The following is a 25,243-nucleotide window of genomic DNA, read 5'->3' on the forward strand; positions in this document are numbered from 1 at the left end:
CTTGGGATTAGTTCGCAAAATTTACTTTTTTGACTGAAGCGAACTACCAACTGATCAAATCGTTTTTATTCGTGATGCATGTTAAATAGGTACAAGACGTAGATATACTTACTCTACACGATTTCAAACTAAGTATAACCAACTTATATTCGTATATTTAGTAAGGCGTCGTCAATGGAGGCACGAACGATTTGCTGAAAAATTCGTGTACCGATTCGTTGACACACGTTCGAGTGTCGGTGTTCGGTACTACGCACAACCGTGACGAGATAAACGACATTTTCATTTTTTTTTTTTTTTTTTTTTTTACAGATTTTTGAATTTTTGACGTCGTGCCAGGACGATTTGATTTGATAAAATGGAAATATTATTGTAGCAATGTCACCTACAATATTATCGTACCTCCATCGCGCGCGCACCGGCTGCACCGTCAACCGGTAACGGTGCGCCGCACTGCGCATCGGTCCGCACCGCTGGCCCAACGTCTGTCGTAACGCCTCCAAGCCGGCGCTCGGCGATGACGTTGCACATAGTTTCGCGCGATCGGTGACTGTACCCGCCGCTATCGCGTCGGTCGGCAAGCGTCGGTTGGGGAGGCGTCACGGGGACCGGGGTACTGCGGTTACGTGCACGACACTCGAAAGAGAGCCGTCGTGTCCGTCGGCCATATTTGTTCAAGCGTCGTCGTCATCGGCACCCCTCCGCCGCCGCCTATCACCTACAACACCCCGCTCCGCCTGCCCGTCGTCATTTCGGTTATTGTGTGACGTGTGTGTGTGTGCGTGTGTCAGGACCGTCTGCCGCCGTGTCTGTGTATCATCGACGTTTTATCAAACGGGAGAAATAAAAGAGAAAAAAAAAATACACACACACGCACCCGCCCATTACGCCATAGTCACCGCCGCCGTTGTTACAATATTGCGTCTTTACTCAGTGCACACGGCATTGCACTTATTGTGTTTCCGCATCCCGACGACCCGTATTCACGGCGCATATCGCACGTATACGTCTCGTGACCGTTCTCGTCCCGTTTCGACTCAAAACGTAGGTATTGTTACAAATAGGTACGTACTCGAGCGCACGGCAATAAATACTCAAATAACGTCCCGCAGTCGTCGGTTTGTTATCACTCGCCGTCGTATCTACGCGAACGCCCCTAAGCCTCCGCTACAGTAATCGTCATCGTCGTCGTCCCTGAAAAATTTACCAACAAAACCCGACAACATGAGTCCGGATTAGTAAGTACCACGGGTTAAAAACGATCTTTGGGATCTGATTTTGTCGTTAAACCGTGTTTCGCCGCACGACCCCTTTAAATGTAGTTTCCGACATTTATATCGCGTCGTTGCTGATGTGTCTATTTATGGTTTTAGCGATTACTTGTTCAAACTGCTGCTGATTGGAGATTCAGGCGTTGGCAAGTCGTGCTTGCTCTTGCGGTTTGCTGACGACACATACACTGATTCGTACATAAGCACCATTGGCGTTGATTTCGTAAGTTAAATTATTTATAATGCACATTATGGCTGGCAACTTAAGGCTATTTGTCTGTGGCATGTACATATATATACACTTTTTAATATACCACTGAAATATTGTGCATATTTACTACCTAATTGACATTGATCTTATACAAGGTTTAAAATTATTAATTAAAAAAAATTATAGATATTATGTAACGCGATATTTCATTATTTTGCCAGACTTTATTTACTTATAATAATATTTAATAACTGTTTTTCTCTGACAATAATAAATATACTTGTATATGTATAGAAAATCCGCACCATCAAACTGGATAATAAGACTGTGAAGCTTCAGATTGTAAGTATTACATTCAGTATATATATATATATATATATATATATACGTCATATATATTATAATTATGAATTAAGTTTTTTATGACTATTTAGTGAATCATGGTTGATAAAACAATCTAAATACTGCATTATACTAACAACCTTGAATTTGTTTTTATTATTATTTGGATATTATCACATAAGTGATAATATTTATAGGTCAATAAGTATATTATAAAAAATAATATTCAATAATATATCATTAAATGTTTCTGACATACCTAAGTAATTAATAATCATATTTTACATTTTTATGAAATTAACTATTGAAGTATTACAATTTGTTGTTTGGAATATTATTCTCAATATCATACTTTTTATATAAATATTAATTTGAATTTTTAACAGTTGGTATCAATAAAATAATTTTATAAAGGTCAATATCAATACTATTATACTACAGTAAAAAAAAAAAATTTAATAACATTGAAAACATAGCAATAATTCAACTTTTCATTATAATTTGTAAGTTTTACCAGTGTTTTAAATTTTCGTATGATTCAATTAACTTATTTCATTAATTCTTTATGTAAAAAAAAATATCTATGAAGCTATTCTTTATGTTTTCAATAAATTTTATTTGATCATTGTGTTATTAAAATTATTAAACCGTTTTTAGTAGGGTATCTTACTAATCAAATATATGTTGTTTATAAACACAGTACACACTGTGTTAATGATTTATGAGTCTCTCAATAACATAGTTACTCATATTTAAATTCAATTAAAAACGTTAGTATGTCATCGTCAAAATCAGATTTCATAATTCACAAATATGAATATGTTTTACTAAACTATATATATATATAAACTGTCATATCATAATTAATTTTTTATATTTAGTGGGACACTGCTGGACAGGAACGTTTCCGTACAATTACCTCATCGTATTATCGTGGAGCACATGGCATCATTGTTGTGTATGATTGCACAGATATGGAAACATTCACTAATCTGAAACAGTGGCTAGAAGAAATAGCTAGGTATGCGTGTGATAATGTCAACAAACTATTGGTGGGTAACAAGTGTGATTTGCATGACAAGCGTGCTGTGGATGAAGCAACAGCTAAAGTTAGTATACTTGTTCATTAAAAATTAGTCATATAAAATTTATCTTGAAACAAAGTAATAAAACTTTCGCTAATTATTGTTAATGAATACTAAAGTTGAAAATTATTAGAATGATATTGTTTATTTATGAATGTCCAAAATAATGCGCATGATATTCATGAATGTTTTATATGCCCTAACAGGAATATGCTGATCATCTGAAAATCCCATTCCTGGAAACATCTGCTAAACAAGCAACTAATGTGGAATTGGCCTTTTTAACCATGGCTGCCGAGATCAAGAACCGTATTGGGCCACTAGATGGGCAAGGAACAGGAGGTGCAGCTGATGGAGTTGGAAAAGTAACAATTGATTCAAAATCATCAGACACATCTGGTGGATCTGGTGGTTGCTGTTAATGATAAAATAACGGAGTCGTCGTAAGCATTGCAGCACGCTTGTGGACAACTATCGTTGCTGATGATGAAGAATCGAGCCACAGACAGAGATAGATGATATATATTTACAACTACTAATTAAAACAAAAATTTAAGCTGGGGAAATACATTTTTGAATCCAAAATAAATAAATTTAAAAAAATATAGGAGAAGTGTGCCATTGGCATGCTTACCGCCAGTTCACCCCTACCCACTACTGTCTTAAATTATTTTTATTTTTTTTTCAACGCGTTTATTTTGTGTACATATACATATATATTTTATTATTATTATTATTATTATTATTATCTATGATTATTAATTACGTCATCATAGCAGCATCAGTCGTGGTTTGTTCTTTATTATTATTATTTTTATTCCGATTCTTTATATTATTATAATAATTATTAATGTTATTCGCATACAACCTCCTACAGAACCAAAAACATTCCTATTTACCTCTCCGTGAACAACCAGATAAAAAAGCTAGAAAATGATATGACAACGACCTATTATCATATTGTCGAGAAATCTCCTTCATACCTTACACAACACGTACACACTGTTATTTTGAATTGCATAGATTTGTATGCGAATCCTCCCTCCGCACTTGCACACATTGTGAAAACCTAATTTTTTTCTAAAATTCTCTAAAACTACTCCTGGAAACAAAACTTCTTTTAAATATATATATTACATATTATCTGCCTGTCAGCTAACAGTTAATTAACATATATTATCTGTAAACATATGTATGTACTTTTATATATTATTATTACTATATATAGTTTTTTCTCATAATTTTTTTGTTACACGATTAATAAATATATACATATATATTTATATAATACAATAAATTACAATAATATAAGAAATAGAAATTAATAAATGAAAATAACCGTTGTTACTTTAATTTTGTGTATGTAACCAATCTTGATAAAATCATAATTATACAACGACTACTAGGTAAAACACTTAAATGTCAAATCAAATAACTTAGGGAACTTTTTTTTTTATTATTTCTTATAAATGTTTTATTATTACACGTGCTGAATTATTTTTATTGTTAAGTTTTATTCGCTCAAAATTTCAAACGCTTGAAATATTTGTAATATTGTCTAATGGTTTATGGATTATATGATGTTTGATACGGGATGATACAACTTTTTAATAATCAATAGATTCCTAGATCCAACTTGCAACTAAGAAATAATTCGATAATAATTTTTTATTTAATAGTTCAATAAATTATCAATTAATGACAAATTAAATAATATTTAAAAATCTGAATCATTAATAATTTATAATATGTTTAGCGAGGTAATACATAGGTGGTCTTATGAAGATGTTATTCTGTACATTCTTGTGTGATGCTCTGTTAAAGTAAAACTAGTCTAAATGGAAAGTTATCAAACGAATATGCCATTCTCTTTCACTGGGCAGAGTATTGTAGAATAATAAAATGTATTAACCACATTATAATCACTAGTATGATGAAGTCTTGATAAGCGAAAACGTTTTCTCCTTAAAAAGATGGACATATAATTTTAGTTATATTAATAGTATACATGTTATTAAATTTATTTAAGTTGTATACTTTTATAGTGGTATAGTATTAAGTATTACAGAATTTAAAACAAAAAAAATTAATCTTACAAATCAATTAACCAAAGATGTCTACTAATGATTTTATTTTATAATAATTGATAATAATATACTTATTTTAAGATTGCATTTGCTTATAATCAGTATGTCAGTATGATATCTTAAAATTCAATCAAAAACAAGTTAATATTATTAGCTTATATAATATATTATGATCACAATTTATGTAAATACAAAAAAAAATATTGTATAATCCAATGATGATTGTGAAAAATAAAACATTTCAATTAAAATTTATTAATGTAAACAATTAAAATTGATGAGTTATGATTTGAAACCATCAGTGGACTAGTACCCATATTTTTTATTCTCTATTAATTAATTGCAGTAATTTACTGAATAATGTATTTCATAATTTTAGTTTGCAGACAAGGTCACAATAGAAAAACATTTGTATTCGTCTCGTACATTAAATTACATAACACTTAAGATTTATGGAGTTTGGTGACGAGGAATTAATAACACTTAAAAACAATTAAATAAAAAAGATTATTTATTAGTAACTTAAATCACATCAACGTCCTAGTTGATCAACTTTTGTTTACAAATTAAAAAGATTCACAATAACTACACAAAATAATAAAAAAAAAAAAAATAATAATAATAATAGTAGTAGTAGTATAAAAGAAACAACGCTACTCATAGGTAGGTACACTTATATAAAAAATCAATAGATGAGATTTTTCAACAATAAAAATACGTTTAATGGATAAACAGGAACTACTTAGTCTGCGCACCAAACGAAAAGAAAAACGTCGTTTCCGCACAAATTTTTTAAATTTCGTCGCACAAAACGTAGTCGTCGTCGCACTACGTACGGCGATATAATAATTCAATAACTTAAACAAACAAAAAGAAAACTAAAACTGGTTAGCTCTCGCAACAAATAGCACCGACCTTGGTAATTTATTGTGTGTATTCAAACGCTCTCTTTTCTTTTACCCCGCCGTCATTTGCTCGTCGAGGCGGCGGCTTCAGCAACCCCGTAGGGAGCACGACGCGCGGCGGTTTTCCCGAACGACAACGCCGTCGCCACTGCGGCCTGGCCGGCTGCTGCTGCTCTTGCTTCTCCTTCTCCGCCGCCCGTACCGACGGTCCGGTACATCATGGCTGACATGCTGGGCTGGCGCGTCCGCTGTAGCGGCGGACGGGCGCTGCAACACCACCGCCAGACGGACAGGGCGCTCGCGGAGGCCGGAAATCCGGTTTGTTGCGTCACGGACGACAGATACTGGCGCAGGTCGTCGTCCTCGTCCGCGGACCACCGGACGTCGCCGTCCTTGATCAGCTCGGAGACCATCAGGCACAGAGATTGGACGTCGGCGGCCCCGGCGCTGCCGTCGGTCGTCGTCAGTTTGGTAGCCCCGTCGAACCCGCCCAGCTTGTACACGACGCGATCGCCGTCCATGGCCGTGAACACGTTCGGGCGGGTGACGCGGTTGTGCGCGTACATCTTGCCGTCGTGCAAATAGTGGAGCGCGCACGAGACGTGCTCCAACACGGTCTGGCAGTCGGCGACGCAGTTCATGCGCAGCGACGACAGGCTGGCCTGGCACAGTTCCGTTTGTATGTAATGGTAACGGGCGTCCGACCAGTTGCAGAAGTACGACACGATGTACGGGTGCGGGCCGATTATCGCCAACACTTTGGCCGTATTGATAGACTCGTCGGCTGCCGGGCCGGCGTCCGCCACGCGCACGCTGTAAGAAATGCCCTCGAACACTGACAGACACGTGAACTGTCTGAAGACGGGCGGCGGGGACGACGACGACGACGACGTCAGTATGCCGCTGTCTTCGCTTTCCGTGCCCGTGGTCTGCGGGTCTAAGACGGCCAACAGACATTGTCCTGGGGACGAGCCGTTCTTGCAGTGACTGTAATTATCGTTGACAACGAAACCGCGTGCCGACAGAGAGTCGATGATAGTCTGATAGGGATTGACTTCTGGGACCGTCTGAAAACAGAGCATCTTTTTAGTACAAGAACTTCCCATGGAGTTAGAGTGCCACCGACTGGTGACAATAAACTACACCGTATTGTACCACAACGCCATGTTCACGAATAGGGCCAATTTTGAAGTAGGTACCACCGCCTACTTGTTACTAATGTTTTGACTTTTGAAAAAAATTAAGTTACATTATAATCAGTACAGAAAACCATATCAGAACGTTTACCATCCTCTTTTCTTTGACGTGGCATTGTGTACAATCCAATTGTTTTATTATTGCTTACCTTTTCTTTAGAGCCTTTAATTGACCGAGAGTTAATGACCATTTGTTCATTAACAGATTCTTCGACACTGGTTTTTTCTCCATCATCAAACAGCAAACGTCTGGAAACGTAGTTACGTTTCATTTTTCCTATTGTTTCTGTGACATAAAACAAAGAAATATATTATTATCAATAATTACTATATTAACTATTGGGTAATTACTATTATACACTTATTAGACGTTACTTTCTATGAATTAGATATCAAAAACATCAAGTTAAAAATGCTGTACATAAGTACCAAGCCCATCAGACTTTAACTGGGTAACAATAATTATAGACTCAAAATTTACTCAAAATAATTTTAAAATAGGTCAAATAATTTCTAATCATAATATTACTAGTAGTTAGTACAAATTCAAAAAATATTAATTTAAAGCAACTATACACAAAAAATGTTAATTCAAAAATTTAATTTGTTTGCATTAAAAATTCTATTCCTAAATATTTTACTCAGACTACCATCATCTAGGTTCCAACAGGAAATTCTAAGAAATTCTAATAAAATATTTCAATGAATATTATTTGTATCTATTTATCGATTTCAATAGTGCTCTACAGTAGTTGTTAGGTTAATAAAATCTATTACCAATGGCCTACTTTAAATTAATATTATGTAATATGAAAATAACCTAAATTTTAAGAATTTGATCGACGGTGGTGTTAGATTTGAATAAAATTTGAACCAAAGAAATAGACGTGTAAACATCAATTTCATAACCGTCTGATGAAATAAACTGTACTGCTAGTTATTATATTAAAATATTTTAATATAATAATTAATAACCATACAAGCGCTATTCGACAAACTCAACGCGAAGACGTTAAATTACAATAAACATGTAGTTTTCGGAGATACGGAAAGTCGAGTGTACATACTTTTCGATAAGTCCGCCGATGCCGGCGATACGGACGAAATCGGCGATGGCGGCGAGTCCGATTGTTCGGTCTTTTGAGGGGCCGCGGGTTGTAAGACGCTGGCCAAATCGCCATCACCGTCATCATCCGCAACCAAACACTGGCCGCCGGGCATGTAGAATTTGTCCGTGTCGTCGAAGCTGCCGTCTTCCTTTCTCTTGATGCGCTTCACGTACTTGTCCATCGCGGGCGTGTTCACGGATCACACAAATCACAAACGGCTGTCGCACATCGTCGGCAACTGAACAGTGGGCTGACGCGGTTTTCTCGTTTCTTGTAATTCAAACCCTTTTTGGGCTACTCAACGGTTCGGCTATTATCGTTGTTGCCGTTAAGTAATTATTAAGTGTTAATACTGTTGATTTGTGTGATGCTTTTGTGACAAGCTATCACGCACGTGTTCGGTGGGACGACGTTAACACGGTCGGCAATAATGACTGCGGAGAACGGAATGCCGGTGTCCGACCGTCGTTGCCGTTACTGTACATGGCAACATGGCGCGACACGACGTTATTTCGGCGAGCGACGCGTTATCACGACGGTTGTCCCACGCGACATTACGACAAACGTTTGCTAGCCCACTGCAATCGCTCGTACGTACAACGAATATACGGAACAGGATTCTCAACGTACCGACCGCGATCCATATTATATTAAATTACGCGATACACCCGACGTCGAGCGGGCCGTAAGTGCTACGCAACGTAGTGTTTACAGTATTTTGTTGTGTCCAGAATTTTTTTTTTTTGAAGATATCACGAGTTATAATATGTTATAAGTTATAACACTTATAGCCTACTTTTTAGTTCTTACTTGTCGGGTAACTACAAGCCTCGAGGGGTAGCCGTCCGTTTAACGACTGAATTTAATAGTTATGCTATGAAAAATAACATCATATTAGTAGTTGGTAACGTTAATGAATAATGAGTAAAATCCATAGTCCACAAACCATTAATTAATTAATTAATAGCGTCATCATGATATTATGATGATGCATACTCATTGCCCATGGACCGGTGTGATATTATTTATTTTTTTCGGTGAACACAAAACAATACTATCTGACAAAATAGTATTTTTGGTTCAATAGAATTTATACAAACTTAACGTTTCAACGTCACAGCAGCTGCTACAAGCAAAAACATTATAGTGCTATATCTCTACAACTCGTCAACGTCGTCAACACACATGTTTCAAATGTTACAAATTCTAGAATCAATAATAATATTATTCAATAGTATAATATAGGTAATAAATTAAGAAAAATATATTTAAGTTATGGAGTGCAAAGACTATATTAAATATTAACATACTAGATATGTACGTAGAGCGAGAAACAATTTACTATTCTAAATGTTTGATTCGATTTTATCTTTTCTCAATCTTATATGTTTAAGATAGACATTAGACAATTAAGTTCATAAAAAAGAAATTAAAATATCTTTTTTTTTCTCCATCCTTGGTTGAAAAATGGGACAAATAAAAAAAAAATCAACCATCAAAAATTACATAAATACAAAGTTGAACAAGCAATATTTTTTTCCATTATATGTTTGTGAACATTAATAAAATAAAATATTTTAATATGGAAAATCTTAAAAGAATAATTTACACCACTGACAAAAATTCTAGTGAAAAAAAAAATCACTGACGAAAGGAACAAGATAAAATAAAATACGTTTTATTTTATTATTTTTTCCTCTTCTGTTTATTAATATACTCAATAATAACTATCAATTCAATTTTAATAAATTTAGTACTTACTACATTTTTCCAAAAGTTTGGAAGATATGGTCATTTTTAATAAAGGTATCCAAGTAAACTTAAAATATGTGTATAAAAAAACTACGTAAAACTTTATTAATATTAAATTATGCATATATATTTACAATAAATTGAATTAAAGAAGTTGGTATTTAATATTTTTATACATAGATAAATAACAAATGTAATTAACAACAATTTAAAATTAATTATAAAATATTTCAACTAGACATATTTCTATTTACTAAATTTACATTAAAATAATAATTTATAAAAATGTGCTATGTTTACTACGATTCAATTGTAATTATAACTAAATAGAATAAAGTTTAAATAATCTTAAAATAGTAAGAAGAAGAAAAATGTGATACAATAAAATTTATAAATTATTTATCAATAATAGTTATTTAATTAAATTAATTAATTTCTACGAAAAATTTAGGTAATTAATATAAAAAAATACTAAATTTATCAATATTGTTCCCCACTCATTATTACCAACCTTATTGGTAGAAAAAAATTAATGAATAAGTTTTATAATTCACAAAAACATAATTTAAGATCTCAAATCTTGAAGTTATTAATTACATATACATGCACACCGTTTAAAAGGTAGAAACAATTAATGCTAGGTACCTGAAGGGCCCCCAATATTGTTACTGTTACTGCCAGCAGATACAGTAGACACACCATCACAGCCTAATAATGATGTAATATTTGGAGAATTTGACTGCTGTAGAGAATTAGTTAAGCAAGAAGAGGCAGATGACACCAATGAAGAAGCGTTGTTTAATTGTTGCTGCTGTTGTTGAATTGATAAGCCTGATCCTCCAAGTAAATTCTGTTGCTGCTGTTGAGAATTTGATCCCCCTAATGAAGTGACAGATGATAACATATTCAGAGGTGGTGGTGGCGGTGGCGCTACAACACTGCTAGTACCATAACAATTGCTACGCAATGCTCTATACTTATTAAGTTCGTTAGGAAATGTTTGTCCCAAGTCTGCGAGTACATTGGCTTTGAATTTTTTCAAAGCATCGATCTTTCCTTTAACTTGTTCATTTTTATGTAATGCTTTCTCAATACAGTCCTTAGTATAAAGCTGGGGATTACGTCCTCTATCAATGTACCTTATTAAAAAAAAACAAAACAAAACAAAAGCAATGAATATAAAAACTGTCATGAAAAATGCTTACATTTAATTCTGATAAACAAGACTCAGATTATATACAGTAAGTCTATTTAACAGTTATTGGTGCTTGTTTTTTATTACCTTACAACCAAAGTGATCGTCTATTGTACTATGATATTTTTTTACAAAGCATTACAAAACTTTTGAACAAGAGTTAATAATAATTCCAATAAATAATATCATATTTAACAATTAATATTTCATAGTAATGTGTAAAAAAATAAGTTTTCAAAAATCTTCAAACAAACACACATTTTATTTATTTTAAGAATAATTTTCATGGTAAAAATTGAATGTCAGTATTAAATATTGTAAGAACTAACTCATTAAAATTCATTTTTAACTATATTTTAAAATAAGCTAATACTTTTTGTAAGACAAGTACAAACTTTAAATTAGAATTTACTATAATAAAGTGACAATCTGTAAACATACTAACACTATTATTATGAATAAAATATAATTTCAAATATCATATGAAGTATTTACCCTTTTCCATTCAATAAATGATATACTAGACTAACCTAAAAGTAAGATATCATAGAAACACAGAGATATCAATAATGAACATGTAAATTTTAGATTAAAGTTTGGTGATGTAATATTATCAGGTGGCGGATAATACATTTTACATGGGTTAATGGGAAGATAATAACAAACAAGTACCACATTTTTTTTAATTGGGTTAAATTTACTTTTAACCTAACAATTTAATAAAAAAATAATAATTTAATGATGCTTATATTGCGTATGCCTGAGCCCTACAATAAAAACCACAAACTTTATTTATAAAGTATTATAATTAAACTTACTCAAATACTTCCAAAGGCACATGAATGTCTTGTACGTTGGATTTCAGTTTATTAATTTCTTGTAAACCACTAACAGCATTTTGACTGCATAAATAATAAATACAATTTAATAACAATAAACTAAAATCTCAGAAAATTATAAAAATCTAAAATACATTTTTTGATTTAATACGGTCTGTCCTTGAGGTTGGAAATCGGCCACTATGATTCGTATTTGTCGTACATTTTCTACAAACATTTCTAATTGGGTTTCCAAGTCTTCCAACGGCGACGATGAACTCGACGACGCCATTATAACGATATTTGGTTAAAAAGAGAAAATTATTGATTTTATTTACGCACGATGTATGATATACGTCATAGTAGTAAATAATGTAAACTGAAATCCTTAGTAAAGGGTTAACATCGAGAACGTAACATAGCTGCCGACCGCGGACCGACTACACTGCGACTGGACGGCGAACGCTTGGGTCTAGACATTGTTTTGACTGTTGTTGTTATCAAATAATATTTGATATCAATAACGTAACTTGTTAAATATTCGCTTCCATGATCACGGCATTTTTACGTCATCACAAAGCATTTCAAGCGTGAAGCGGGCCCAGTTCGCCCAGTGCATTGTAGTCGTAAAGGTATTATACCTACCTATTGTTATTGTTATAGAATAGCTATTATATATTATACAACATTACTGCATATAGATATAATATTAACGATAATATAATGACCAGTGATGTCTTTGTGTACCAGGATTTAAAATGTCATTAATCAGGATAATAAGTATAAAAGAGACATCTTCGTATTTTGTACCCAAATAGTATCCTTGCACAATAAGATAAAAGGGTTAAGGGATATTAGATTGAATAAATGAAATAAAGGTTGCATTTCCGTTATGTTCACGGTGATTTTTGATATAAACGGATATAACAGTTACGGTCACGCCAAATATACGAGTAGGCACCTAATATCCGAGTTGCATACACGGTGTTAAAATGTCTGTATTCCAGGCAGAATTCATATTATGCAACAAACAATAAACATATTTTCTATTACTACAGTAGAAATTGTTTATAATGACGTCCAAGGGATAAAAAAAAAATAAATAGGTCATAATAACCGGTTGTCATTATAACCAAAATAATAAAAAAAGAATATTGTAACTTCAATAAATTTACACATAGAAAAAAGTAAAGATAAAAACATATAATTATGTAGTATTTAAATTAATTAATTAAATCATTATTTTAGAGTTAAATTTACAAAATTGTGTTAAAAAAATCTGTTATTTTAGATTGAACTGTATTTGTATAAAAATCACGTTCTATTTCTTTTTCTATGATTTTGTCTCGAGCTTTCTACAGTATGTTAAAAATCGTAGTGATCTTACGCCTAATTTATTAGCTATGTCGGAGTTAGTTTTTTTCACCTTTTATAAACGAAAAATTACATTAGAATTTTTCCTTCAATTGTGAATTGCTTTTGTTTGCTCATTTTACAATATTCCACAATATTAAACACATGAACTCAAAAAACAGTTAAAACTGTTAATAGAGGACGTTGCTCTTACATGTGTGGTCGTCTCCGTCTTACACACATACGACATGGTAAATTTTCGTTCAACAGTTTCTATAGTGTACTTTTAGTTTTGATATTAGTGGGATTGACCTATTATCAAATTTTTAGGTAAGAACATTATCGGTGTTTTCTCGTTGGTGTTTTACGATATTTTTAAATGAGTAAAGAGTATAACGAGTATAGATATTTTAAAACTATTAAAATTCACTTAAACATTAAAATATCGTAAAAAACCAACGAGAGAACACAGGTCACAGATAATGTTCTTACCTAACAGTTTGAATAGTTTGATAATAGATTAGTTCATTCTAATAATATCAAAACTAAAAGCACACTATTGAAACTGGTGAACGAAAATGTACCATAATATCGTACTTGTGTAAGACGAAGACAACACATGCGGGTGCAACGTCCTCTTAACCATACGACGATTACCCGTACACTGCGATAAAATAAAAATAAACTGACGACGAGACACGGCGATGAAATTATCGGTATTATCGGTTGTAACAGAATAAATTCTGTGCTAATTGTACCTTGGATAAAGTAAAGTCATTATGGATAAAATATTTTTCTGATATAACCAAAAATAACCGTATAGTCACAATGATCGATACGAAATAGTACATACAATATATATAGTTTTTCTGGAACCTTCAATCTAAGGTCATTACACCCAATATGTCACTACATCCGGTGACAAATATATATATAAATGTATCGTGGATTTAATAAAAGTTATACTATGGAATATAATAATATTGTAACATTTTAACAATGTAGGTTTTATAATATTATATCCAAATTAATTGAAATCTTCATTTTATTTTAATTTCTATTTTTTTTTTTTTGTGAATGGTATTTTCGGTACTTCTAAGAGCGTTATTATAACTATAGAAGTCAAATCACTTTGTATTTTATATTATTTCTAAACAGTAAATTTAATACTCAACGTTAATGTTGCATTATTATAATTTATACTTATTACTTTCGTATCAATTCGCACTGACTTACTACTGTGACTCGTCAGTCGTCACTAGTAATACTCTTATCAGAGTCTAATCGAATTCAAGAAACGAAGGTACTAAGGTTACTTAATCTACTTTTTAGTCTGTAAAAACTTCGTTTGTACATCATAATTTAATGTTTATAATAATAATATGAACATAGACATTAAAAAAAAAGTTAATAATAAATAACAATAGAAATACGTTTTTTTTTTTCATCAAATGTTGACACTGTTGTCAAGCTTGACATAATGCAAAATGTGGCATGATAACTTTCAATTTTTTACTGTGCACGATATCATGATGGACTCTTTTTCTCTTATGGTTATGGATGATGTTATTGTTACCTAAAATCAACTTTGTACATTTTACACTTGTATTGTATTTATAAATTTTTAATGATATATAAAATGATGTTGATACAATTTCTCAAGAGCTTAAATATAATATTTAGTTTGTCAGGCTTGTCTAATGCATATAACAGCTTAAATTTTTGTTAGTAGAAGAAAATTGTTTCTACTTATTACGACATAGAGTACTGGAAAATACAACTTCAACAAAGTTCAACAATTCAAAAATCTCGGAACATTTTATTTTTTTTAATTGATTAAATAATCAAGAAGTTGTAGCTAGAATATACGGGTAATAAGTTTTACTACGGATTAGAAAAATCATTAAGTAGGCTCCTAATAATTATCTTAAGACCTAAAATAGCAATTACATATTAAACTGATCTACCTAGTAATTCTATATAAAGCGGAAATATATCCATTGAAAAAAAGACAAATATAAATTTTTAATACTGGAAAGAAAAATATTGAGGTGAATTTTTAAGCCAGTTAAAAATGTAGGAATGGGTGTGAATTGGGATAGTATTGAAAGGTCTTTTAATTTTTATGATAAAGAATAACAAGAAAAATTACATACATTCACAAGCTATACTTTAAAAAATTATAAAACTAGGCTTACTATTGACTACGCTAAATTTTACTAAAAAATTTTTATCTTAATAAGTACATGAATTTAGTGAAATTAGTATTTTGATTTACCAACAGTTAACTTTTAAACATTATATACATCTAAAATTTAAAAGTGAAATAATAATCCATACATTTTATTCATCAAGTTAACATCTAAAGTAAATAATTAGTTTATTAAATTGGTACTTGTTAATGCCCTGTTACTGAACCATATAAATTATATTACATCGTCACCAGGCAACTTAATGATAGCAGTAATTTTTTATGTAGTTTAGTCTAGATGTAAATATGTAATCACACACTAAGTTTTTAGAAAAAGCATGAATACTTAAATATTTAAATCATATTTTATTATTATTTAGGTTAGACTATATTCTTTATATATTTTTAAGTACTTACCTACTTTATAAATATTATATTAAGTTTATTTTAAAATATTAATTTTAATGAGTTATTTTCCACAATATTTAAATAGTACTTTACTGGCTTTCAACATTTACATAAAAACATAAAAGAATACTAGCCGTTTCATTAATTTACATGTAATTATAAATATTAATGAATTATACGCTACTAATAGCTGTAAGCAATTTATTATTATTTGAAAATTTTGTAACAATATTATGTCAAAAATAATAGTATAAAAGACAATTATCCAGTGACGGAAAGATACAATTTATATAGCATTGTAACCAGGGGCATGCTTAAAAATTTTTTTGTAGAGGGGAGTTCAATTTTTTTACTAACAACATTTCAAGTGTATTTTAATATTAATTACAAATGAATACAAATATTAAGCTATACTTTTTTTTTTTACTAAATTCACTAATATTTAGGAGAGTTTGAACACCCCAATTCCTAGGCATGCCCTTGATTGTGACGAGACAATAACAAGCACTATTCAATTTACACAGAAAAAGTAAAATACAACTCAAATAATATTTCCAAAAAATTATTTAACATTTTTCATAGATACAATAATATTAATACTACATTAGTTGTATTTAAACACATTTTATGATATTTATTATTTTCATAATTTAAATGTAAATATTTTCCTGAAAGAACAAAAAACGAATTACAGAATACAATACGGTATTAAGACTTTCAGAAATGTTTATTAATTTTCTTAGCTATCTATTTAATTACAAATAAGACTTGTAATCTAAACAATTATCATTATTAAAAATTAGCACAGTAATCAATGGTTCAATATTGAAAAAAAAGAACAAAATTTAATTTTGTCATAGAATAATGTGGATTAATATTAAAATAGTTATTAAACACACGCATATATTAAAATGTAAAAAAAACCTTACTCGAAATAATAATTATTTTGTAAAGTTAAAATTTAAATTTAAATAATATAATAGTATAACTTGTCACATATGATTACATTTATTGCCTGAATAATGTATACTAAAGTAAAATATTGTCATCACTACACTTAATAACTATCAGAAAAGACTGCTAGTCATATAGTAATAATAGCAAAGACATTTATGTAATTTAATTGAAAAAAAAAATTGCTATGGTCCGTGGGTAAATATAAATGTAAATTATATTACATTATTAATGGTTTGTCATTACAAATAAATATAAATGTATAATAATAAAAAATGAATGTAGAAATCACTGTGACTATTTGAAAATAAAATGGAGTAAATAATTTTTTTATTATAATAATTAGATTTTCTTTATAAGTAATAAATTTAACGCCGTGCTCCACGTCTAGCTACACCACCTCTTCCTCCACGACCTCTGCCACCACCACGTCCTCTAGTTGGTGTTGTAACTGGAGCTGGCTTTGTAACTGGAGCTGAAACTGCCGGCTTTGTATCTGGAGTTACTATTGGTACTGCAGCTGGCATGACTTTTTCAGTTTCAGCTGGTTTATCTTCAATTTCAGTTTCTTCAACTTTGATAGTTACTTGTGTTTCAGTTATTTCCATTACAGTGGTGGTTTCTTCAATAGTATCTTCTTCTTTAACTTCCAATTTAATACGTTTAACAGCTCTACTATCCTAAAATAATAAATATAATGAATTAGTATAATGGACAATAAATACATTCATCTTATATCAGTTATGATCTTAGTTTAGCTATTCGGGAGTTGTCAGTTAAAAAAATATACACACACACAGATATATTAAATATTATTAACAAACCTCAGAATCATCATTTTCAGCATTTTCAGATTCAACATTTATGCTGTTATCAGCACTCACATCTTCATCTTTTATTTTAACTTCCTCAACTTCCTTGACATCATCATCTTTTTCAACAACCTCATCAATCTTTCGTTTCTTACTTCCTGAAGTAGCTTCTTTCATTTTAGTCATTGTTGTGTAATTGATATAATGAGCCGCAGTCTGGCAATGGATTGAAACACGTTGCTCGTCCAGTAAAAAACAATTACACAATCTACACACAAATCCTTTTGAAGGAACTAACAATTCTTTTCCTAAACATAACAAACAATAACATGGTTAATATTTCCATTGAAAAAAAAATCACTTATTTGCTAGTGATTAATTTATAATTTACAAAACAATTTGGAAACACGGCAATTATTGTTGAATGATAATTAAATCATTAATTTTGTAATTTAAAGTTATAAATTAAATAAGAAACTAGTCCAAACCTTTAAACAATACAAAACAAATACATGATTGAAAAGCTTATGATTACCAGTCTAATTAATATAATTATAAACCTTGTAAATAAAACAAATATTTAAAAAAATAAAATAAAAAATAATGCGGATTGTTACTAAATATTAATGAATAATAATTGTATTTGCATGTAGTTTTTACCTATGGCCACCTTTGGATCGTAAGCAGCGGGTTGGTTTTCTTTATTAGTTACAGATTCGTCAGTAGCTTTATTTTCTGTTATCGATTGATTGGCAGCCACATTTTCTTCAGTTGATTCTATTTCTGTAGCTACAGCATCTGATGTATCCATATCTTCTTTTATTTCTTTATTTTCTTGTTCTTTTTCATTAGTTTTAGTTGGAGTATCAGCAGCAGCTACCTTATTTCCAGCATTAGCCGCACCTTTCTTCCCACCACGATGATGTTTCTCTCCACTTCCTCCTTCCAACTCTAATTTTAATTTAGTAGCGTCACGATCACCAAGCATTTCATATTTTTTAGCAACAGGCATCTGATCATGATCTTGCTGGTCTTCTTCTAAATACACATATGATATAAATTAGCAAACAAATATAAACATTTTAAATTAATAAATAGGTGTAAAAAAAAAAAATTAACCTTCAATTTTAATCATGTCAATCAGATCAAATTCGTCATCTTTCAAATGAGGATGTTCCAAGTGGCGCATTTCAGACATTTTCTAAAATAAACACAACTATTTAACCACCAAATTCAAGCTAAATTATTTTTATTTACCTTTAAATGTCCAGCAGTAAGCTTATGTTCATCCATTTCAAGCCGTGTATGGAATAAGGCATCACACAACTTACATTCAGGATGCAAAAATTGTTTAAGTTTCTAAAACATATTAATACTTTATAGTATACAATTTTATTCAACACGTGTTTATATTAAAATATAAATTCTTACCCTGTGTCTATCACTTTTTCGATGCCCAGTTAGTGGTCCATAAAACCGTACATCGCACATAGGGCAATAGCTACGTAAAAGTGGCTTAGAACCAGAGTTTCCTCCTGCATTTTTACTGTTTGATTTATGTTTGTTGTTAGTCACACGTTCCAAATCAATTTCTCTTTGGTTTTCAACAGCTTTTATTTGATGTCTCATAAAATCAACACGCATTCTGTACGCTTCATCTAAGTAATTCATCATCAATTCGTGAGGTCTTCCACGTACATGTTTTTCAAAAGACTAAAAGAATATAAAATTAAAAATGATAGCTAATAGTTAATATTCAATAACAATTCTACCATACCTCAGAATCCCACATATGTTTAGAACATACATGACAATAAAGTACAGCCGAAGGAACACCAACATAAGATGCTTTTTTGTCGGCATCCAATTGTTCCTTAGTTCTCTCACGTTCATTTTGTCTAAAATTGTGAAACATTAAGAATTATAAATTGAATGTAAGATTCATAAGATTAATTTTAATTTGATAGTTACCCTTTTTTGTTTTCATCATTAACTTTTCCTGCAGATTTACGTTTATCTCCATCTTTCACTCCACCGCCGCCTGATTTACGGCCTCCACCAGAAAATCTATTGTGTGGATCCCCTCCACCACGACGCTAAAATATTATTTTCATAATAATATGACATGCATATGACACATAATTAAATATTTTTTAAATACCCTATTATCTTTGTTGAATCCTCCGCGACCTTCTTGTCTATGACGCATACCCCCCATATGCGACATTCTAGGACCACTACCCCAATTTCCACTTCGATTTGGTCCACCATAACCACCTCCCGACTAAAACATAAAATATAATATATTATAATAATTAAATAGGAAGTAACATAATATGATATTATAATATTTCTTATTAATTTTATACAGCATTAGTGAAATACCTAAAATATTACAAAAGTTTATAATATACTATAAAGATTCTATATTTTACAGCTCTGGAGAGAATAACCATTGTGTTGAATGAAACTAATCTGGATAACTCATATGGGGAAGGAAGGCATAACTAAAATATGCATTCACACATGATCAACAATTATTAGTATTTAAATATAATATGTATCACTACTAGTATTATTTTTTATATTATTACTTTCTTTTTAATATGCAACTAAATTAAATGTATACTATTTATTTAACCAAACATATCAGCACCATTATATTATATACTTCAAATAAGTAAACAGGCAATTTATAGAATATTACATTTAAATAGTAATTTTTAGTTAATATCTTAATAAGTATCTAAGTTAAGTTAGCTAACATAGATCTATAAATTTTGTTCAAAATAACTTTTAAAATATTGTTTAAAAATAAACCATTAAAGATAAAATGCTTTAAACATAGTGTATCATTCAATTGTAGACAATTAATTATAACTAAAGGCCGGATTTATATTCTCTCAAAATCCTTAAAATATGAAGTTTTTATGTCGTTTAAAACAGGCAATATAATTTCTTAATATTCTTTTAAAATACTAAATATATGATGTTTTATGTTCTTAAAAATGCAAAATATTTTTAATATTGAAAAAAAAATAAAAATATATTCAGTTTAAATTTATTATTTATTAACTATTAAGTGTTATTAATTTGGTTTTAAAATTTAATTAATTTTCCAAAACAATTAATAACTACAATAAAATGTTCCATTTTGTGTCATTTTAGTATGCAGATATGAAGGAATATTTTTGTATATGCTGAGAACTGTTTGACATCAATCAATGTCACTGGAGAATAAATTATGTGATTAATTTTTAACAAATCCCAGAAATCAAAGAGTGAATATTGTATTTATAAAAATGTCGATATATGCGAAAATGTTCATTATGCCAAAATTACAAAAATAAAAATATTCTCAAATATTTTCTGATGGTTATTAATATTTTTTAACATCTAAAATATGCTTTTTTATGGAAAATACATTTTTCCTATGAATTCTGTGTTTCTTGAACCGCAATGAAATCTTACTCCTATTTAACTAAATACAAGAGAAACAAATATGTAAAATTATAAAAATCTGACATTTAATTTTTATAACTTATAAGAAGGAATGAGTTTTTTTTATATAACAATTAAAATTCTCACAAATAAAAATGCATCCATTACTTAGTTTAGAATATAATAGTATTTAGTAAAATAAACTAGTTATAAAAATGAACATTATATATAATTGATTAAAAAAAATTTGAATTAATGTGCCATTCTGCACACAAACTTTGAGCTCGATTATTTTCTTACAATTTTAGTTTGAATTTCTTATTTAAAAGAATACCATGCCCACATGTGTCGTCTCTATTTTATATATACCAAGTATAACAAACTTGCAATCAATAGAGCAGATTATGTGTTGTTAGCTTTAATAATATGTGAGTGAATTTACCTATCATCAAAATTAAAAGTAAGATTAATAGCAGTGTTAAAATTTTTCCCAATATTTTAGTTTTGTTTCAAAATCAAATTATAAAAAAAAAAAGAAAAAAATAATAATAATAATAAATCAATACTATGACACTGATAATTTTTAACCTTTAATTTTAATAATAGATAAACTATTTTTAATATTAAACCTAACAACACGTATTAATATGTTCTATTGTGCGTAAATTTGCTATGTTGTAAGATGTAGACAATATATACGAATACAGCGTTCTTTTAAAGATTTTAAAATTTTGACAACTCGTATTAATAATAAGTATTTTATTTAAATTTATAAATTGTAGATTTATTTTATTAATATTCAGTAAACTTATTCAACTTTTAATTTAGTAATATATATAATTTATAGAAATGTTAGACAAGGTTTCATTATAAAAATTATTATTGTTACTTGCATATAGTTATTTCAATCAGTACTATTATAAACAGTTTATTTTAGAGAATGAATATTCTTAAAGGATTTATAAAATACTTCTATAAATTAAAAATTGTGCTTGATACTTATTTCACAATAGAATACTTAATAACTCTGTTTAATCTTCTACATGTAATGAATGTTGTTTATCTATACAATATATTGGTTAAACACTGCAAAATTATGATCATGAATCGGCGGAACATGCTATAGGCCAGTGTTTCTTAATCTGGGGGTCGCTACCTTATTTTTTAGGGTCACTATAACGTATGATTCAAAATTTAAACCAATATAAAAATTAAAACCTCAAATAATAAAATCAAATCAGTAAATACAAAACATGGTATAGTGTACAGTAATTACAGTATTGATTATTAATAATAATCTATGCTAATATATGAAAAAAATATGTGTAGAGATCGCTAAAAAATTGAAATTCAAAAAAGGGGGTCGCCACAGTAAAAAGATTGAAAAACGCTGCTATAGGCAAAAGTCCTATAGTTTCCCATATCTTTCCCTCGGATGGACAGCCAGTTTTTTTTATGGAATCAAGGATATATTTTGCTCAGCAAGAAAAAATATTAATTATGTTAAACAGATATTGGTCCATTCTTCACATCCTTTCACATCATTCAACAATTGTGTTCAAACTAAAATACCTCCATTGGCTGAGAATGTAATCATTTAAATTTGGCAACCAGATTATTAGTGGAGGATAATAAGGCGGGTGTTCTACCATCAGTCTACGTGTGTAGAACACGAGTGTTTTATTGCTGGATAGAATATAGGAAGTAATATTTATTTTATACCACTGAATTAAAGAAAGTATGAGAACATATTGTTTACTGTTGATACTTATCAACTACAGATACATTTGTGAATATAGTCTCCATCCTAAAACTAAAATTAAATGTATCTATTACACTTTTATTCAGAACTACAGTTCAAACTACCTAATACAAAAGGTTCTTATAAATAAGTATTAAGATGCATTGCAATTCACGCCAGTTATCATGTAGAGGCTATCTTTTATTAATTTAACTTTTGTAAACTTGTCATCGCCATAAGTAGACAAAAAACTAACATTGATTTACATGACGAACAAGCAAGATTTTATAGTTACCATGGAATTTGATGATGTTAATAATTTGCTGATTAAGTTACTAGCCATTGCTAATTGAGCTGGTGGAGGATGCCCGCCTTGTGCTTGTCGTGGTAACGGACCGGACCCAGAGCCAGTTTGCCAAGGATTAACGGAGCCACCTCCAGCTCGGTAACCACCCCCGTTGTTGTATCGGCCACCAGCTGCACCACCACCACCATAACCGCCGCCTCCGCTACCATAACCGCCGTATCCACCGCCACTTCGTCGATTGTAAGCCATCGGTGTTTTCGAATACTATTACGGGAATAAATGATAAATAATTGGCGTAACTATATGACGACAAATTGCATCGTTTGTAAATAAACGCGCTAACGTCACAACGAAAATCGATTTAAATGAGTGATCGCATTATTTCGTACTTACTTGAAAACGGAAACAAGTGGGAAAATGAATTGGAGAGTCACAATCTGACAACAGCGATGTGAAATCCGGAATAACGAACCGTGTTTGTTCTAATCGGACGCTAATCCAAACCGACGCCGTCGACTATAACTATAAGATGGCGTCCAGTCAGTGCTCGATGTGGGCCGGTGTCGCCGCCGCCGGTTTCGTGGCGGTGGCGTCAACAGTATCAACGAACACAGTGTAGCCAACCTAACAATTAATCGGCACCGAATTTATACAAAATGCTAGATTATTAAAGAACACATAATTATAAAAATATTTTAATGATGTAATTATTCTTGCTATTCCTTTCGGTTGCGTTTTCAGCCCAAATGTCCAATGATTGGCCACTAGGCAATTAGTCACATATTCCCATGTTATGTTGCTAATATTCACTATGTAAAAAGGCTGTGGCTTGCTTTCATACTTTCAGTGTATCAGACACAGTGGAGGCGATACCTCCACAGTATTACATTATGTTTATGTATTGATTTTTGGTCAATGCCTCCGTACGAAAACGAAAAGACGCTGATGACTGATATACAGAATGCTATAATGTAATATAATTATTAACTACTGTCTATAATATCATGATTTATGATACATGATATAATAGGCTTATAATGCTTATCGTAATATATTATAGAATGATGTGTCGCTAATCGCTCGTCAAATACCTAATCCCGTATGTATTATTTTATAATAAATATTAATAGTAATATTGATATTATAAAATAGGTTCCATTTTGACAATGATATTCATTTTCGGTAGACTAAATCATTTAAATCCATTGTTCATCAGTTTTACTTATTATTCTATTTATAATAAATTGTAATTTATAGATTATATTATGAAAAATAAAAAGATTTCTGTATAAAAACGTTTAGATGAGGTTATTCAAATTAAATTTCTATAATTTTTAATTATGACAATTTTATTCAAAAAATAAAAGAAAAACAGTTAAATTTTTTAAATTATTTAAACAGGTATAATCATTTGTAATTAATTACCTATATTTATGAATATATTTATGCGCCTACATCTAATCATCATTGAAAAAAAACTGCTGATAAAAATGTACAAATTTAGTCAAACAATTTGGAAATTTAATAAGTAAATGTGGTTTTTCATAAAATGTCATAATAATTATCACAATTAAAAAATAAAAATAAACATCAAAAATAGATAAGCACAACTTTATTTTATTTGTGTTTAAAGTTCAAAGTAGCTATTGTCGTATTGAGTTGGTTTTGAGTAAATATTCTAGTAACTATGTCTATCAGTAACTTTTTTCTAGAAATGATGACCGACACAAAAAAAAAAAACATTCACATTATTGTATAACTTATACACGGAGTAGAGCTATAATCGCTCAGAATCTTAAATAGACATTCACAAATAAATGCTCCAATTTTCATATTATTTAGATATAAAATTCTATAAATATTTTTGTTTTGTCTATAATAATATTTTAGTTAATAATTATTTAAGTTGTATTTTAAACAGAATTTTAAAATTAGTATTAATCTTCAGCTCATATTGAATTTAATTCAAAATCAATTAAATTTAATAAAAATATATTTTTATAATTAATTTATAAACATTTTATATACATTTTATTAATTCAACAATAATTGATTACATTAAAAT

General features: G+C 30.3%; 4 protein-coding genes across 5 annotated transcripts; 1 reads left to right on the forward strand and 3 right to left on the reverse strand.

Moving 5' to 3' along the window:
- Window positions 1–664: 664 nt before the first annotated feature.
- On the forward strand, window positions 665–3,986 carry LOC112595160 (ras-related protein ORAB-1). The gene is made up of 5 exons (XM_025340261.1): window positions 665–1,238; window positions 1,374–1,494; window positions 1,777–1,824; window positions 2,706–2,933; window positions 3,116–3,986. The coding sequence occupies exons 1-5, from the start codon at window positions 1,225–1,227 to the stop codon at window positions 3,329–3,331; spliced, it is 627 nt and encodes a 208-aa protein (XP_025196046.1). The 5' UTR covers window positions 665–1,224; the 3' UTR covers window positions 3,332–3,986.
- A 1,657-nt stretch (window positions 3,987–5,643) lies between these two features.
- On the reverse strand, window positions 5,644–8,665 carry LOC112595155. The gene is made up of 3 exons (XM_025340253.1): window positions 8,165–8,665; window positions 7,247–7,383; window positions 5,644–6,968 (listed from the first exon to the last, which is right to left on the reverse strand). The coding sequence occupies exons 1-3, from the start codon at window positions 8,385–8,387 to the stop codon at window positions 5,964–5,966; spliced, it is 1,365 nt and encodes a 454-aa protein (XP_025196038.1). The 5' UTR covers window positions 8,388–8,665; the 3' UTR covers window positions 5,644–5,963.
- Window positions 8,666–10,420: 1,755 nt separating this feature from the next.
- On the reverse strand, window positions 10,421–12,446 carry LOC112595164 (mediator of RNA polymerase II transcription subunit 10). Of its 2 annotated transcripts, XM_025340272.1 has the most exons (4): window positions 12,127–12,446; window positions 11,972–12,055; window positions 10,907–11,097; window positions 10,421–10,837 (listed from the first exon to the last, which is right to left on the reverse strand). In XM_025340272.1, the coding sequence occupies exons 1-4, from the start codon at window positions 12,261–12,263 to the stop codon at window positions 10,596–10,598; spliced, it is 654 nt and encodes a 217-aa protein (XP_025196057.1). In that variant the 5' UTR covers window positions 12,264–12,446; the 3' UTR covers window positions 10,421–10,595. The 2 variants fall into 2 exon arrangements, with proteins under 2 accessions (XP_025196057.1, XP_025196056.1); XM_025340271.1 differs by having other exon boundaries at window positions 10,421–11,097; window positions 12,127–12,445.
- Window positions 12,447–17,173: 4,727 nt separating this feature from the next.
- On the reverse strand, window positions 17,174–23,735 carry LOC112595172 (zinc finger protein on ecdysone puffs-like). The gene is made up of 11 exons (XM_025340286.1): window positions 23,572–23,735; window positions 23,167–23,442; window positions 19,851–19,973; window positions 19,661–19,785; window positions 19,467–19,587; window positions 19,121–19,402; window positions 18,947–19,048; window positions 18,809–18,890; window positions 18,350–18,727; window positions 17,702–17,997; window positions 17,174–17,557 (listed from the first exon to the last, which is right to left on the reverse strand). Exons 2-11 carry the CDS (start codon window positions 23,425–23,427, stop codon window positions 17,246–17,248), a joined length of 2,082 nt encoding a protein of 693 aa, XP_025196071.1. The 5' UTR covers window positions 23,428–23,442; window positions 23,572–23,735; the 3' UTR covers window positions 17,174–17,245.
- Between the last annotated feature and the right edge of the window lie 1,508 nt (window positions 23,736–25,243).

Source organism: Melanaphis sacchari, unplaced genomic scaffold, assembly GCF_002803265.2.
Source record: "Melanaphis sacchari strain LSU unplaced genomic scaffold, SCAv2.0 Contig25_pilon_pilon, whole genome shotgun sequence".
NCBI lineage: Eukaryota > Metazoa > Arthropoda > Insecta > Hemiptera > Aphididae > Melanaphis > Melanaphis sacchari.

Coding starts and splice junctions, on each gene's coding strand:
- LOC112595160 (XM_025340261.1), top strand. Junction 1,495..1,776: donor GCACCATTGGCGTTGATTTC/GTAAGTTAAATT, acceptor GTATATGTATAG/AAAATCCGCACCATCAAACT. Junction 2,934..3,115: donor TGGATGAAGCAACAGCTAAA/GTTAGTATACTT, acceptor ATGCCCTAACAG/GAATATGCTGATCATCTGAA.
- LOC112595155 (XM_025340253.1), bottom strand. CDS start 8,387: ATGGACAAGTACGTGAAGCGCATCAAGAGAAAGGAAGACGGCAGCTTC. Junction 7,384..8,164: donor ATCGGCGGACTTATCGAAAA/GTATGTACACTC, acceptor TTTATGTCACAG/AAACAATAGGAAAAATGAAA. Junction 6,969..7,246: donor TTAAAGGCTCTAAAGAAAAG/GTAAGCAATAAT, acceptor CTCTGTTTTCAG/ACGGTCCCAGAAGTCAATCC.
- LOC112595164 (XM_025340271.1), bottom strand. CDS start 12,263: ATGGCGTCGTCGAGTTCATCGTCGCCGTTGGAAGACTTGGAAACCCAA. Junction 12,056..12,126: donor ACCGTATTAAATCAAAAAAT/GTATTTTAGATT, acceptor TTATTTATGCAG/TCAAAATGCTGTTAGTGGTT. Junction 11,098..11,971: donor GTGCCTTTGGAAGTATTTGA/GTAAGTTTAATT, acceptor TTTTTTAATAAG/GTACATTGATAGAGGACGTA.
- LOC112595172 (XM_025340286.1), bottom strand. CDS start 23,427: ATGGCTTACAATCGACGAAGTGGCGGTGGATACGGCGGTTATGGTAGC. Junction 18,891..18,946: donor TTACTGCTGGACATTTAAAG/GTAAATAAAAAT, acceptor TGTTTATTTTAG/AAAATGTCTGAAATGCGCCA. Junction 17,998..18,349: donor CGATCCAAAGGTGGCCATAG/GTAAAAACTACA, acceptor TGTTATGTTTAG/GAAAAGAATTGTTAGTTCCT.